Source organism: Myiozetetes cayanensis, unplaced genomic scaffold (genome assembly GCF_022539395.1).
Source record: "Myiozetetes cayanensis isolate MyiCay16 unplaced genomic scaffold, myiCay2020 scf10, whole genome shotgun sequence".
NCBI classification, from domain to species: domain Eukaryota; kingdom Metazoa; phylum Chordata; class Aves; order Passeriformes; family Tyrannidae; genus Myiozetetes; species Myiozetetes cayanensis.
This window is the reverse complement of record NW_026086605.1, coordinates 32,561,161-32,577,934: the sequence shown is the minus strand read 5'-3', so window position 1 is coordinate 32,577,934 and position 16,774 is coordinate 32,561,161. Positions and strand designations below refer to the sequence as shown.

General features: G+C 39.7%; 1 protein-coding gene across 6 annotated transcripts in view; it reads left to right on the top strand.

Annotated features, from left to right (window-relative positions):
- Positions 1–16,774, top strand: part of CTNNA3 (catenin alpha 3) — a 454,192-nt gene that overhangs the window by 34,217 nt on the left and 403,201 nt on the right. For all 6 annotated transcript variants that reach the window (XM_050305771.1, XM_050305769.1, XM_050305770.1 and 3 more), the window contains one exon: positions 6,431–6,550. In XM_050305771.1, coding sequence (XP_050161728.1) covers positions 6,431–6,550 — 120 coding nt within the window. The remainder of the gene's footprint in view (positions 1–6,430; positions 6,551–16,774) is intronic.

The following is a 16,774-nucleotide window of genomic DNA, read 5'->3' as shown; positions in this document are numbered from 1 at the left end:
ATACCTGCATGCTCCAATCAGTGATTAGGACTCCATTGCAGTAGACTCTTGGAAGCAGTCAAGGAAAGAACATTGCTAAATGGTTTCCTTGAGTGTTTATTACTGTGTTTTGCTTCTGCAGCAAACAGTTACCACTGAAGTGTGGTACTTACAAAAGAATAATATGGAAGTGATGTGCTGAAATTTCCTTCTATAGAGTGCTAATATTGGAAGGCAAATTCCAGATTGGGAAAATAATCTTGGGAAATCATCATGGCACATTATTTATTGGCAATGAAGTCAGTAGAATGGCTTGTCTGATCAACAATCATTTGTGTCTCAAACGCACACAGATTATTCTGATCTAGAGAAATTTATTTTGTAACTTGTTCTCACTTTGGGATGCAGAAATGAGGAAGTGAATGCAGAACAAACAGTGTCTGTTTTATCATCGAAATGCATGTCTTCAGACCTTCTTAAAATGAGAGCAAAATCCTCTGATGTTTTCTGAATGGAAAAAGCTCTGTGAACTGCTCTCCATAAATCTCTCCAAAGGAGGCACGGTGCCCATTCCATTACAGCAAAATACGGGGAGAGCAACTATTTTCTCCTAAATATGTATGTTCAGTAATTGGAGTTTGAGAGGTTTTGAATGATTTTTTTTCTCAACCACATCTCTGAGTAATTTAAAATAGTACATTTAGCATAATTTAGTCTTTTAAAGAACCAGTACCTTATTAAAACAGGAAGGTATTTTTCAACGAACGGGTTCCCTATGTCAGAATGGAAGTAAAATTTGCTTCTTGTCCTTAATTCAACTTGTATTAATCCATATGAAAATGAAGAGAAATATTTCATCAATAGAAAAAATAGGTCAGTGCTATTGCTCAGTGGAAGATGAAAATACTGATATTCTCAAATACAAGTCCTCTTTTACTTCTGCAGCTCTAGACCAACCAGAAAAGAGTAATTGCTCCTTATTCTTAAATAACAGATTGGCTTTTTGTAGCATTGGCCCTAAATCTGAACCAAGTATGTAGAAGGGGACTAAGTAAAGAATGTGCAGCAGGCCACGATTACATCTTCCTTATAACTGAGCTGGACTCCCGGGCAAGTGACATTAAAGGTATGTGGTTTGTCAAACAGCAACATGCACTGCATGTTTATAATCTCACGTTTTTGTGGCCTGGCCTCTTCCTTAGCTGGGAAGCCATTAATTTTCATGGCCCATATTGAGGTTCTCAGGCTTGCCAAGGGAGTACCATTAGAGAATTTTGTCCGCCTGAGACCAAACAAGCTCCAACTTGTGTAGTGCAGAAGCCATTTCCTTGGGATCCCTAAAGAATGCTGTCAAATGCAGTTACAAAGTTACATTATCAAAATGTTATAGTTAAAATCAGACTTTAAAAATCAGACAGCAACTCTCTTTAATACCATTTAATATCACTTATTCCACAAACACTTGTGTAAGGAATCAGTTTGCTTGCAACAGCTGAATGTGGTAGAAACAGTGACCTTTTACATAAAGATGCAGAGGCAAGTGACAACACAAGAGACTTTATTAAATTGAATAAATTAATTTGAATAAGACCAAATGTAATAAATTTTACCTTAAGTAGTATCAAAATTTTAGAATGATTAGTTAGTTTAATATGATTTCATGTTGAAACGTTGTGCAACCACACTGTCTCAGCCTCTTCTCTTTGAACTCATTACCTCGTTTTCATTACATACGACAGAAGAGAAGTTCCAGGGTTCCTGAAAGTGTGTAGATGGATAGTGGAGAAAAAAACCCCAAAATGGCTACATCAGGAGCTTGTGAAGACAACAGAGGATTCTCAGCTCTTAATTGGCAGGAGAAACTGCAGTGAGAGCTCACATCTGTTTTTTGACCTCACAGTGAGTAAGTTGTGAGACCATAGGAAGTTTAGTCCTGATGCTTACAGTCATTCTTACTAATTAGACCAAACCATGGTCATTATCTGAGAGGAGGCTGCAGGACTTTACTACTTTTGCTTTCTGTGGTGCTACTGGGTAACTACTTGATTAGTAAGGTAAAGAACTGCTACTTCTCAGCTTTCAGAAACTATTCAAAGCACTTTGAAAAAGTGACAGGCAAAAAAGGGTGTGCATGAATCTCCTATGGTTATTTACATTTGGTTATTGGTGAGAGGGAAACAAACTAACTGGTATTTCTTTTCCCCTCTAGACAGCAGAGATAAGAGAGGTTTTCCTGCCATTCATCCCACCAGTGGTGGTTCACACTGATGGAAGAATGATGCAGAAAGATCCAGATGTGGTGTTAAGTTTAACATGTGCTGATGACCTTTGTATGCCCAAGGCTCTTTTTTGATTTCTTGTTGGTGGCAGTGAAAAGAACATATATGTGTTTTCTTAAGATGGCTTGTTTGTTTTCTTACTTCCTTTTGAATTAAATTTTTAAAAAAGCATTTTTCCCTTGCATCTAAAGACAGATTTCTGCCAGGCTGTCCTGTCAGTTACCCTTCTATTTTATTGAAGAATATTGCTCTGATAGTTACACATTTGGTTTGTATTTGCTCATGCTGGTTCTTGTGTCTCTTTCCAGAGAGCCAAATGCATTATTAATGTTGAGGTTGCTTCAGGACATAAGAAAGTGAATGAACTTGCTAGTAAAACTCCTGCCAAATGAAGAATTGAAACTATGGGATCAAGTTCATTCTTAAAAGGATGAGGATGATGATTCTACAACGGTGTTGTAGTCTAACATGTTGATGATTATATAAAAAAAAAAGGAGGAAACCTCCAAAAAAGACTGGACCTTATGTCAATTTAGTGAGTTTGGGAATCATTAGACACCTTATCCCTGTATTATTCAAGCCCACAAGAGGGTGCAGCAGCTTTGGGCTAAGTTCTGGAGAAACATGTCATAGTTTGAAGCAGAGGGTGTATGATAAACTGTTCAGATATATTATGAATAGTTTCTTACACACTTATAAAGTGGGAGCACTGTGGAGCACTCTGGATAGCTTTTGGTCATCTTAAACTTTACTTAGCTCTTGTTTGCACGTGTTGTAATTAAATTTACTTTGACCTAAGGGAATAGCAAGGAGTGGGAATTCCTGAAAGCAACCATTGCAAATGCAAGGCTTTGAAATCAACTCTGGGGCAGAGATAAAATCTGAAGCCAACAAATCATACAAAAAGTGGAAGATAATGAAGCCAAATGGAAAAGAATAGAGAGTCTTGCAGCTTTGTCTTCGTGTTTATGTTCTGTCACCCATATTGTTACAGAATTCAGGAATGTACACGGAGGGTGAGAAAGCTTTCTTTTATTTGTTTGGTAGCAAACACTTCAAATCAAGTAGAAAGTCTCCAGTTAACCTCTAGTGGTGCTGAATGAAGTAGAGTAAAATAAATTACAAACAGCTATAAACACCAGTGGCTGTTCAACAGCATACATAGCTTGGGCTTGAGCTCAGTCAAATGCCCACAGGATGGGTCACACTGGAGCACTGTCCATCCATGATCAGCACTAGCTGTCAGTTCTACTGTCAGCTGATTAAAGAGGGACTGAAGATGAGTGGAGGTTTAGCTTTGTTGTGTTTTTTTTTTTTGTTTCCCTTCTACTCCTGTGGTTCATTTTTCCAATTCAGTGACTGTAGTTTTAGCAAAGGTATAGAGGAATGGTTGCTGTAGTTACTTCTGAAGTGCTTGGTTTTCCAGAACTGACTGGTCTTTTGCCTCATTCCCTGCACATCAGTACCACATGTGAGCTTACAGTAGGTAATTCATCTACAGGGCCTGTAACTAGTGAGCTAAGTCACTGTTTTGGAGGATTTACAAGATCTGTAGTTCTTCTTGATTATATATATGTAAATAAGTAAATGTTTATAGAGTTGCTTCTGACTGTAATTGCTGTGATAACAAAATATTTCTAAACTACTTATAGCTTTGCAGCTGTCACATGCTTGTGAGGTGAAAAAGACTATTTACAGATAGGGAAACAGAGAAAGTCAGAGCACAAGGTTCATGATTTCCTTGAAAGTAGCAAGGAAGCTGGACCTCCAGTTGTCCTCTCACATAAATCTTTGCCTCTCTGTTACAGGTCCTACAGCTGGGCTGGTATTGGGCATCTCTTGGAAAAATACCAGTCCCATTTTTAATGATAGTGTATGCAGGCAGAAATGTGGGAGACAATGAAAAGAGTTTTTTCAAATACATGAATGGGAATAGGCTGTATAGAAATATCATTAGCCTGTTCCAGGGTCAGGATGGTCACCTCCCAGGCAGCAGAGGAGTTTAATGTTTTCTTTGCCTCTATCTTCAACACGGGTGATGGACCAAGGGGGTCTCAGTGTCCTGAGCTGGAGGACCATGAGTGCGAGAACTTCCAGTCAACCCTGGAATGATGTGGGATCTGCTGCTCCAGCTGGATCCCTACAAATCTATGGGACCTGCTGGGATTTGTCCCAGAATCCTCAAATAGCTGCTGATGTCATTGCAAAACCTCTCTTGATGATTTTTGAGTGGTCTTGGGAATCCGGAGAGGTCTCAGTTGCCTGGAAGCTGGCGAACGTTGTCCTGATTTTCAAGAAGGGCAAGAAGCAGGACCCTGGAAACTACTACTACTGTGATTGAGGCCTTTCAGTCTCACTTCAGTACCTGGAAAAGTTATGGAGAAGGTTATTCTGGGAAGTGTTTAAAAACACCTGAAAGACAGTCATTGGTCACAGCCAGCACGGCTTCTGGAAGGGAAAGTCCTGCTTATCCAACCTGATTTCCTTTTATGACAAGGTAACCCACCTAGCTGATCCAGGGAAGCCAGCTGGATTTCAGTAAAGCTTTTGATACTGTCCTCCCAGGATCCCTCTGGACAAACTGTCCAGCCCACAGCTGGATAAACACATCATGTGATGGGGTGAGCAATTGGCTCACAGGTTGAGCACAGAGGGTGACAGTGACCGGGGTGACACATCAGACTGGTGACCTGTCACTACTGGGGTTCCACAGGGCTCCATCTTGGGCCCTGTGGTCTCCATCATTTTCACCAATGACTTGGATGCAGGACTGGAAGGGACACTGAACAAGTTTGCAGATGACACAAAAACCTGCAGAGAGACCTTGACTAATTAGAGAACTGGGCAATCACCAACCATAGGAAGCTCAACAAGGGGAAGTGCTGGATCCTGCACCTGGGATGGGGCAAGCCCAGGTGTATGGACAGACTGGGAATGAGAGGCTGAAAAGCAGCACTAGGAAAGGGACTTGAGGGTCCTGGTTGACAGCAAGTTGGCCATGAGTCAGCAGTGCCCTGGCAGCCAGGAGAGCCAACCCTGTCCTGGGGGGCATCAGGCAAAGCAGATTGTCCCACTCTGCTCTGACCTGGGGAGGCCTCACCTGCAATACTGGCGCATTTTGGGGCACAGGTAATATATAAGAAAGATATTAAGTCATTAAAGAGTGTACAAAGGAGGGAAACAAAGATGGTGAAGGGCCTTGGTGGGAAGTGAAACCGTGTGAGGGGTGGCTGAGGGCACTTGGTGTGTTCAGCTGGAGAAGATGAGGCTGAGGGGAGACCTCATTGCAGTTACAACTTCCTTGTGAGGGGAAGAGGAGGGGCAGGCACTGATCTCTGCTCTGTGGGGACCAGCAACAGGACCCAAGGGAATGGCCTGGAGTTGTGTCAGGACAGGTTTAGGTTGGATATTACAAAGAGGCTCTTCCCCCAGGGGGTAGTTGGGCACTGAACAGGCTCCCCAGGGCAGTGGTCACAGCACCAAGTGACAGAGCTCAAGAACTTGTTTGGATGATGCTCTCAGGCACAGGGTGTGAGTCTGGGGGATGGGCCTGTGCAGGGTTGGACTTGATGATCCTCATGGTTCCCTTCCAACTCAGTATATTCTGTGATATGAAAGAAGTTTTAACTTTAAAAGTAAGATCTATAATGAAGTATAATTAAAGTTGTCACAGCTTTCATGCAGAATGTGAGCACATTGCCCATGGCAATTGTCTGGTCTTGCAAATTACTGTTAAGTAAATTAACTTGATAAGAAGCACCCTCTATATATAAAGTTCTAGTGTTAGGCTTGATATAATGAGGAGTTCATGGCCTGTATAAAGTTTCATATGCTTTTCTTAGTTGAAAACGAAAAGTATTTAAATATATATGAGTATATGTTACATCTTGTAACATGGCACAGAAAAAGAACTCACCTGTAGAGGTTATGTTGATTGCCAGTGTTTTGTCTTATGCAAACCTGACCTATGAAGTTAGAGGACTTAATAGAACAGGGCATATTGCTTTACATTCTGTGATTAATTTCAAAACAAAACTGTAGAAATATCTAAAAGACTAGAGGTGACACAGCTCCATAAAATTAGGATTTAATAGAATAAAATCCTAATACAAAGTGAAACACAGCAACTGTGTGAATTATTATTCATTTATTTATTTTCTTTTTCATCACAGTTTCAGAGAACATTTGAATCTTTGAGAAATGTATCCAGCAAATCTGATCTACAGAAAACTTACCAGAAGTTTCGGAAAGATCTGGAAAATCTTGACTATTTGGCATACAGACGTCAGCAGGTAAGAACATGGAAGCTTGGTGAGAAGACAGAGAATGCTGGGCATGAATGTGGTGGGTGGTAAAACTGATGTTTGATGGAGTCACCTGTTCTGTAAGGAGGGTTCTATGCCTTGTGCAGGGTTGTCAGGTCCGGCAGCAGAAGGGGTGACAAGGCTGTTTAATGCACATGATGTTGGGCTGCCTGTGTTTGGATTTCTCAGTGGAGAGGACAGGCAAAGCAAGTAAGTGAGGTTTAACAGGCTATTAAATTTTGCATTAACATGTAACAGGTTTTTTAATTGAAGTGCATAGAAGTACAGTTTGCATTATTTTACTTGAAAAATGAGCTAAATCCATGAGTTAATGGAATTTGATATTGGCTGTACATTCAAGCCACTAATTGTTTCCTCTTTAGAAATGAATTTCTGAGGTTAGATTGCATAAAGCTTTGAAGTGTACACAGTCTTTGACTTGTGCTTGCAAATTATTAACATGTATTTAATGTTGGATATTCTGTCACTTATTCATAGCTTATGTGAAAGTGTCAGCTCTCATAATAGGTATTCACTTCTTTTTTTTGTCTTGATAAAATAAGGCTTTGCCTCTTTCAGAGTGTGAGGGAGAAATGCTGTACCATTTCTTGTTGTGGTTTGTTGTTTTCCTTCAATCTGTCGCTTGATGTCAGTGTTGTCAAAAAGTTCATTTGCTTGGGGGTGAATCACTTCCAGCTGTTTCTATCAATATAATTGATTGGATTACCTGGGTCTCAGTTAATTTGCATTGTAGACCTGAGCAGTAGTTACATGGTTATGCTGAGTAGTATTTTATCTGCTTGTTGATACCAAGATTTTCTCAGTATATCTCAGTAGAACTTGCTGCAGAATCTGCAGGGAGGGAGTTGAAAAGCTGCTGTATCTGTTTAGTATAGAAGATGCTTTAAATTTTGTCCTGCTGTGATAAGGAAGTGATCTCTCTGTAAAAATATAGAGAATTGGTTTGATTACTGTACAAAAATCACAGACCTGGTTTGAGACTGAAGCTATTGTGAGTTTGTGACATGTTTGTGGAGTATGGACATTTAATTGGTAACAATTTATATACTCTCATATCAGCTTAAGGGTATATTCATAGCCCCACTGTCAAAATGTTGAGTAACTGCCATCTGTTTGGAGACAAACAATTGTATATAATATGAATGTAAATCCATTCAAGGTAAAATAAGTGGTTTATGTACTAGAAGTAATGAATGTTGCTTTTGAATGAAATACAGTTATCTGCTTCTGTCCTTTTCCTTCAGACATAAGCCATGAGGTGGAATATAGCAATGTAATTCTTCAGTGGTAAAATTTACAGGACAGATGGGAAATTGAAACTGTCCTTTTTAAAGGATGCTTAAAATGACCCACATTGACTCTGATTTATAAATATAGACTAGGCTTCGATGAGTGGTAGCAGTGTACAAGAGACAAACTTGTTTGGGATGATGGTTTATATGAAGTTGTGTTTAACTGGCAATAATCAGAATGTGGTAGATAGTCCTGAGTTTTCAATCAGCAGATTGCCAAGAGAAGTGTCTCTTTAAAATGGTCAGTGAGGTCAAGAATGCAGTTCTGCCTTTCTTTATACTAAACCCCCAAAGTTCTTAGTAGATGTTGGTCAGACTTCCAAAACTTCAGGTTCTAATTTTGCAAGTAGCTGAGTGTGTCTGTGAGCTGGTGTGGAAGTGGTCAGGGCAGCCAAATTCTTGGGTGATTACAGAGGAGGAAGATGGGAAGTTCTTGAAGTTGGAGACTTCATGTTGGAAAGCTGAATGGTGCCGATGACATCTGGTGTTTTGGTCAAGAAGCCTGAACAATGCTCTTTGCCATTCTTCTGTTTCCCAAACATGATACGAAGTGTTAGACCACTTCTATATGTCAGGTCTTATTACTGTTACTGTCTTTGATGGACTCCCAGTGTGTTCAGATCTGCTCCCAAATACATTGCTGTGTGTCAGAGCTTTCCTTCTTACTGCTGGTTAGTGGAACACTCATCCCCATCTCTACAGCCTTGCCATACTTTGCCAAGAGACATGGCTTATTAGCCATGTTAAATGGAAATATACTTAGGTCAGGCCAGATGAAGATAAAATACAAACCAAATGTTTATACTGGACAGTGCAAGGTTGGCTGACCCCTTGCAAATGTGATAAATGCTGCAGGGTCTGCCCACAGTCAGGTTGTGGTCACTTGGTCAAACAAGTGAATTGCTTGGTCATCTAACAGCCACTGCAGACCCACCCACAGCCCTGCTAGGAACTTCATGTTCCCTTGCTTTTCCTTCTTCCATTCTGGCATTTGTGCAACCTGCCTGGTGCTCCAGAGCACTTCCAGAGGTGCTTCATTGTGTTAAAATGACCTAAAATTACTTGTTTTTCGGGGATCTCAATATTGTTGATCAGCTGCTCACTTATCAGTCTCTCTCCCCAGTCCAGATGGATGTCCCTTCATCCATGAAATTTATGGGGACCTAATCTTTCTGTGTGCTTCTAGGGTTGTGTTGCATCCACCAGAGAAATTCCTTTGGGTTGGGAATATCAGTTTATAGCCAGGCTACCATTTTGAAGCCTGCCAGGAGATTCCTGTCTCTGAGAAATGTAATTTGTCTTCCTTGTCCAGGAGATAGTCTGGCAATCACTTTGAATTAAAACAAGCTTTTAATTTCTTTGATATTGTCTCATCTCTGAGATTTGACTAAAAAAGAATAGCTCCATGCCACAGTGAGTAGTAAAACTGTTCTCTTGTTCTGAGACTTTTTGGGATGTTTCCAGTAATAGCTAAGTAAGCTTTACATAGGTTTGTGTCAACCTAAATATTAACACATCTGCAATATGAATAATTACAGTGGAAATGAGATATGACAAAATGGTAAAGCACTTGGGGATAAGAGAGGACTCTGATCCCAACACTGCTCTTTGAATACTGTAGTAGGTGCAGGCTTTCTTTTTTCTTATGTGTGTCTTTGTTCCTATTGAAGGGAAGTGCTCTGTATATTGTTCAGCTGGAACAGTACTGGTTTAAGGCTATTAATTATAATTGTCTTACTGTAGGGTCATTTCAGGAGTATTGGGCAATAGCTACAATAAAAATGGAATTATAATCAAATCCAATTATACTTAGCACCTGTCAAACTGAAAAATTATCACAGTTGCTGCTGGTTTTAGTGTTAACAGTGCCTTACGATGCTGCTGGCTGTAATCCAAAGACAGTTTTTGCCTAGAATTCTCCATCAGTGTGGTCATCTAACTGTTAACAACAGGATTGTAATATGTGTACACACACAAAAGCAGTATTCTGTTGTAAAGGTATGCTAATTTAAAGCTTCCTTATTTGATTTGATTTTGGTTTTGACTGTATTTCCTCAAGGTAATTGCGTGTTAAAGTACTGATTCTATGTGAGATCATTTTGGTTATTCCATTTTAAAATCCTTTTAGGATTGCTTTCTGATGATTGTTGTGTTTAGAAACTTTCAGCAAGTTGTGTTAGAAATTGAAGAAGTTAAGGGCTGTATCAAAGATGTTTATGGGGCACACTTATGCTTATGGGAAATAACGTTTCCAGGAGATGGAGCAGAGCCATTGCCTGTTTTACTTCACATTAGCCCATTGTTACCAGTCTTCATCACCATACAGGTCAAATTTGCATTTTAAAAGTTTTAATTTTGAATGAGGACTTGCTTCTACAGTCAAATGGTATTTCTTTTTGTTAAAATGGACTGAGTGCACTTTTATTCTCTACCTTTGATTGTTCAAAACTTTGGAGGGAGAGAATTGGAAGAGTGAATGTGTGAAGACTTGTGAGTTGATAAAGTCAGTTTAGTAGATACAGTGAAAGCCAAGCAAAGCAGAACAAGGAATTCATTCCCCATTTCCCCTGGGCAGGCAGGTGTTCAGCCATCCCCAGGACAGCAGGGCTCCATCGTGGTGACTTGGGAAGGCAAACACCACCACTCTGAATGTCCCCCCTCCCTTGTTCTTCCCCCAGCTTTATGTGCTGGGGTATCCCTTGGGTCAGTTGGGATCAGCTGTCCTGGCTGTGTCCCCTCCCAGCTCCTTGTGTCCCCTCCCAGCTCCTTGTGTCCCCTCCCAGCTCCTTGTGTCCCCTCCCAGCTCCTTGTGTCCCTTCCCAGCTCCTTGTGTCCCTTCCCAGCTCCTTGTGTCCCCTCCCAGCTCCTTGTGTCCCCTCCCAGCTCCTTGTGTCCCCTCCCAGCTCCTCGTGTCCCCCCAGCTCCTCGCTGCTGGGGTGGCTCTGTATAAGCTCTGCTCAGCAATAACAAAAACATCCCTGTGTTACCAACACCGTGCTCAGCACAAACCCAGAGCACAGCCCAGGCTGGCTGATGTGAGGAAAACTAACTCCAGCCCACCCAAAGCAGCACAGCGGGAGATTCGATGGCTCATAGTGCTCTCTTCTAGAAACTGGAGACAAGCCTTCCAAAGAGTTTATCACTGGCAGGTTTATTGTGTGGCAAACGGTCTACAAAGTATGCTGAAGTTTGGAGGGAGTTCAGGGTGAATTATTTGTTGTTAAGGAAACAAGCATAATGATAGAAAACTTAAGGAACTCAGTCGTGGGGCTTATCTGGGAAAGGTTATGGCTTGGAAATGTCAGAAATAGAGGTTCTTAACTAAAGCTTTATTCCAGTACACAGAAACAGGACAAAACCCAATGGATGGAAGTCAGAGGAGTTCAAACCACAAAGCAAATGAGCGTTTTTGACAATTAACTATGGAGATGGCTTAGTTAAGAGGGGCAATACAATAATCACTGCTTGTAGCCTTTATATCCATTATCCACAGCTTTCTAAAAGATATGGAGTAACTGAGATGCAGATCAAAGGGCAGGAATTGTGGAAATTTTTATGGCTTGTGCTATTTAATGAATTTGAATGAGAATTCACTTTTTTTTTTTTTTCTCTAGACTTAAGAATGACAGCCCATTGTGTATTTGAGGGTAAAGGCAGAATTATGTCTTTTGAATTGCAATCCTGGATTAATAAATTGGTGAACTTGTTTGCTTTTGTGTTTACCACTCTACCACTGTACAAACAGTTACAGAGTTGGGTGTATTGAGATCTTGTTTAGGATTTTTCAAAGAAGCCTCATACTTCACTCTTGAATAATTTTAAGGACATACAGGCATTTGATTCCCATTAGTTTTTTGAAAATTCCTTCCCTCCTTTCCTCCTTTAATATTTAGTCACACAGTATTGACTGTAAAATGAAAGTATAGGTTGTATTTCCAGTATTCTAGCTACTTATTATCCCTTGGTGTAAGAACAACTATCTATCCTGTTGTTATGTAATTAAAGTAGTTGATTTATGCATTCATTAAAAAAAAAAAGCAAACAACAAATCAGTCTCAGTGTCTAAGAGAGTGAAAAATTATGACAATTCTGTTTTCAGGCACCTGACATGTTTTAGTAATTCCCTGATTATAGTTCTGTCGTTTGGCCATTGCTTCTGTCTGTCCAGTGTATCTGTGTGGCTTCCTTAATGGGTGAAGAGGATTTCCTTCTGCCTGCCCACCTGAAAGTGCTGATATTCCCCTGTTTATATTTTTTTAATATATTCAGGGTGGTAGGGAGGAAGACTTTTGTATCCCCCATCCACATATGCCATAGTTTTACAACTCAGCTTTTCAGTTTGCTTTGTCTACCCGTAGTGCCAGTCTTGCATGATTTTAATTTGCAAGCAATTTGTATCTCAGTGTGTGCAGTTTTTCTATCTCTGCATGGAAGCTAAACCTCTGAGGGAAAAAAAAACTTTTCTGGGAAAATAAAATAGAAAACTTATTTTTAAAAAACAACCGTTTGGCAGCTTCTGTGTTTGGTGTGGATTTTTTTTGGTGTGTGTGGCCCATGATATGGAGATTTGGTGAGCCCACTGTGCAGCTGCTGAAGGAGCAGGGGGAGGGTTTTGCTGGTCTTCTCCTATACAGAGTTTTTACTTGTAAAAATCTGAGCATCAAAATAAGGTAAAGTATAGAAGAAATTTCAGAAAGTGTAGTTCTCTAGTTGGTCACATTTGCATCCATGTGCCTGATACTTGTTCTGTTGTTAATTCCAAAGCTACTTGATGCTGATGGCTTCAGAGTCCAACCTGATCTTAGTGTGCTGAGGGAATAATAAGAAGTTGATTTTTACTAATTCAAAGTGTTATTGTAAAGGGGTACTCTAGTTCTAAAAGTGTATTGAAATTGCTGCTGAAAGTATAAACACTGGCAAACTGAAGAGTGGATGGGATTCCCTTTGGGCCAGTGAAAGCGTATTCAAAACTGGGAGGAACCATTTCCACTTAATTGCTTTTTCTGCAGCTGTGAGAAATGGATGATATTTAAAGAGACAAGGATGTATATTTTTGTTTTCCAAATGTATGAGGAACGAAGTAGTTGCTCAAATCCTACCAAAAATCCAGTCATGAAGGTAAAAGCATAACTGTCTTACATGTCTTTGAAATGTTCCTCTCTGAGTTAGTGGGTTTTGGAATTTGGTGGAAATGGACAGAATTCTGGTTTATTTTTGCATCCAGAATGAGAATTATGAGAAATAATATCTTCCCCCCTTTTATATAGCCTGTGAAGGATCTAAGTAGTTAGTATGTAAAGCCTAGGAAAACAGAAGGGGACCTGTAGGGAGCCTGGGAGTTGAGCAGAGGGCTAAAAAGGTCCCAGTCTTTTCAAAGCTCAGACTGTTGCTGTTTCTATGAAACTGAGTTACTTTTAGCTGTGTCCAAAATTCCTGAGTTTGGATAAAACTTTGGATAAAAGATTCCTTGCCTCTGATAAATGTCGCTAAAATGTCTTGGGAGCCAAGGATGGATGATGCTGCAAGTTCAACCATGGAGTCCCCAGGTCATTTGAAAACAAACAATACAAAATAGAGTGTAACACTGTGAAGGAAATGAGATCTTCAGCTGGAACGAAGTTACAAAAACAAATAAGTAAGTAATATTAAAAGGGCATGACTTTAAAAGCTGATAAAGAATATTGAGTGCACTCCATGGGGGACTTGCAAACACCACTGATTTTGTATCTGGACATTTGCTTTGGTGCCATTTATGTCTCCTATGTGAAATTTGTTGTGTGGGCAGTTTATCTCAGTGGTAGACAGTGGCTCAGCTTAGAACTCCATACTTTCAGTAGACTAGAAACCAGTTTTTTCCCCAAATGAAATAGACTATTACTTCAGATGATCTGTATATTCTAATGTGGAACAAAACCAGAATTTGTGGAATGTAAATGGGATCAAAGTCTAAGGAGAATAATACTTAATGATGCAGCAATAACTGACAGTATGACAGAGTATTCTGTTAGGCAGCAGTGTCCTTTCAAGGAACAAACAAAACTGCACTTTTATACAGCAGAAGTGAGGTGAGCCTTAAAAGCACAAAATCATTTGGAGTTAATAGTTTTTGATTTCTCAGGAGGGTTTATTAAAAGAAAAGAAAACAAAAAAAGATAGTGCTAAGTATTTGTCAAGTGTATTTTACCAGATGCCATCACTGATAAAGCAGAGTTTAGTAAGCTCTTTCATGTTTATTCTAGATGAAGCTGCATACTGTGCTCCCCAACCACTCTGACAGTTGTCTTTATCTAAACTGTTGTTAAAACCTCCAGTGACAGATTCCACAACATCCCTGACTCTTCTTATATTTCAAGTTCTTTTTCCTAGTGTTTAGTCTGAATCCCTCTTTAATACTTTCATGACCATGGCATCTTGTACTTCCTACTGTAAAAGTAAAATGAGATATTCCTTTTTGCTTTGCTTTGCTGTACTCTTGTGGATATTATCACGATCGTGCCTTCTCTCAGGTTTCTCTGCAAGTTGCTCAGTCTTTCCTCCTAAGTCATGCTTTTGACACCATCTGTTATATCCTGTGGCTCAAATGGTTCTACCCCATGATTAAAGGAGGCTGTTGATAAGTAGAATGGAAGGATTTCTTCTCGTGACCTCTATTTACACATATGTGAATTGACTTCTCTTGGGAGCACAACCATCTTTGTGATTCTTTGAGCAGTTCCTGTGCAGTGTTGCCTGATGGGTTGTAAGCAGTCATCCCTTGTGCAGCTGACTGTTCCTACCTGTGTGATGACATGTGCTGTCCTTCCTGAACTCTGTCCTACCTGAGAGCAGCACACCTGTTTATAAACATCACTATCAGTTCAAATCCTGTCCCCCAGTGCACTAATGGTTCCTTGGCCTCCCCTCCCTAGGAAATCCCTTTCTATTTTCTTATCCCAGTTATGTTCCATAGTGAAGCAACCAAAACAGACCCCTACAGAAAATCATTTAATGCATGTCGGTAGTTGCAGAGAATTATTGGTAATTGCTCTAAAAAGATCTCTATTGATTCCAGAGAAATTTAATCTATTTTTCTCCCATGTATTTATGCAAAAGTGATATAAGATGTCAAAATCTAGCCCTATTATGAGATATTTGTTACTAATGCTATGAATACAGGAACAGAGGCATAAGGAAATTAGACTGATTTAGTGAGACTGGCTTTGGACAAACCCCTGGTGGCTATTAGTCATTCCTGTATTTATTTCTAGATCAATAAATAATGCACTTCATTATTTGTTCTGTTTTTTTCCCTCAGGAGTCTAAGTGTAGCTGACTGGTCTAATTGCTTGGTTTCTGTCTTTGGAAAAGGCTGATCAAGTTTGGTGCCCTTCAGTCTTCCATTGCTGTGCAGATCTCTGCTCTCTCACACTGAATCATTGATAGCAAGGAGTGTTCAACAGCTTTGTCACCAACCCCCGAGTCCTTTGTCATCACAGGGTGATGTTCATTCAACCTCCTGCCTGAGTGAAACATGTTGCTGCTTATTTTGCAGGTTTTTGTCATGCCTTTCCAAGAGTGATGAGTGTCATCATTATACTAAAGTGGCTTTTCAGAACTCCACATAATTCCTCCTCATTGATTAAAATAAAATCTTATAAATATTATGAAACTTTTATGTTTGTGCATGAGAAGCAATGTTTGTGTTTGGACTAGGTCTGAGTGCTGACTTCATATCTCTGGAACTAATGAAAGTTGAGGAGCATTATTTTCAGAGTGTGACAAGTTGTTTGTCTCTCCCTTATAAATCTACAACTTTGTATGCTTTTATTGGTTGGAATCATCACCGAGTGAAGCAGTGCCATAATTGAAGGGGAAAACACATTCCCTGATTTTGTGGAATGTAACACATGTGCCTATTCTACAGAAAAATTGAGAATTATAGAGGATGCTTCCTCTGTTGAACACTATAAAAAAGTGATGTATGTGCTATTTTGATTTGACATTCTTTTCTTTGATTTTTTTTTTTCAAGGTAAGATGGTTTGGAGCAGTAGGGACTAAGGATTATAATAAAATTTTTCTTACTGAATAGTGAAGGAAAACAAAGAGATTATGCATATAGATGTCTTGTAAACATTTTCAAATTGGTTTTCTCACAGCTTTCTTTTGTGACTTTGAGCAAGCCTCTTAGTACAAGGTCTGCTGGAGGACAATCCTAAATGCCTCAATCCAAGAGATAAAAATTTATAGGTGTGTCAGGACTTGCAGGTAAAATTCTGTGGATATTTGAAGTTCCTTTTGTCAGGCTATGACAGATTTATGTCGGATTAGGTAAAAAGTTCAGTCTGAGCACAACTGACATATTTTGACAGGATCAGGGGCAGTATATAGCTTATAGTCTGAGCTACTGTTTTGTTTGTGGTGGGATTTTTTTTTGTGGGGGGGGATTTTTTTTGTTTGTGTTTTTTTTTTTTTTTTTTTTTTTTTAATGAGAATAACCTGCTTTTTAGATGCTGAAATAATGCAAGTTGGAAGTGCAGTAACAGTTTGGAATGCAGAACTCTGATTACTAACAAGTGGCTAATGAATGATGCTATGTCATGGTGAAAATGGCAGTAATAGTAGATAAGTTATCTGAAGGGAATATTTTATTGTATTGATCCAAGCCTGACAGACATACACCAGTTTCTCACAGAAAAATAAATTCTCTTATAAAAGAGAATTTGGCACTTCATTGAAATCAGATTAGATGAAATGCAAAGCTTTGCAAAATGACTGAGCTATGAACGGGGAGTGGTTTGAGAGCATAATGTTTGGGAATGATGGACAAATCCTGCAGGAACACTGCTTGCTCCAGGAACTTGAGCAGACAACAGCCAAAGCAGACTCTGCTAGCAGCAGTTGTGTCTTGTTGCTGTCTTT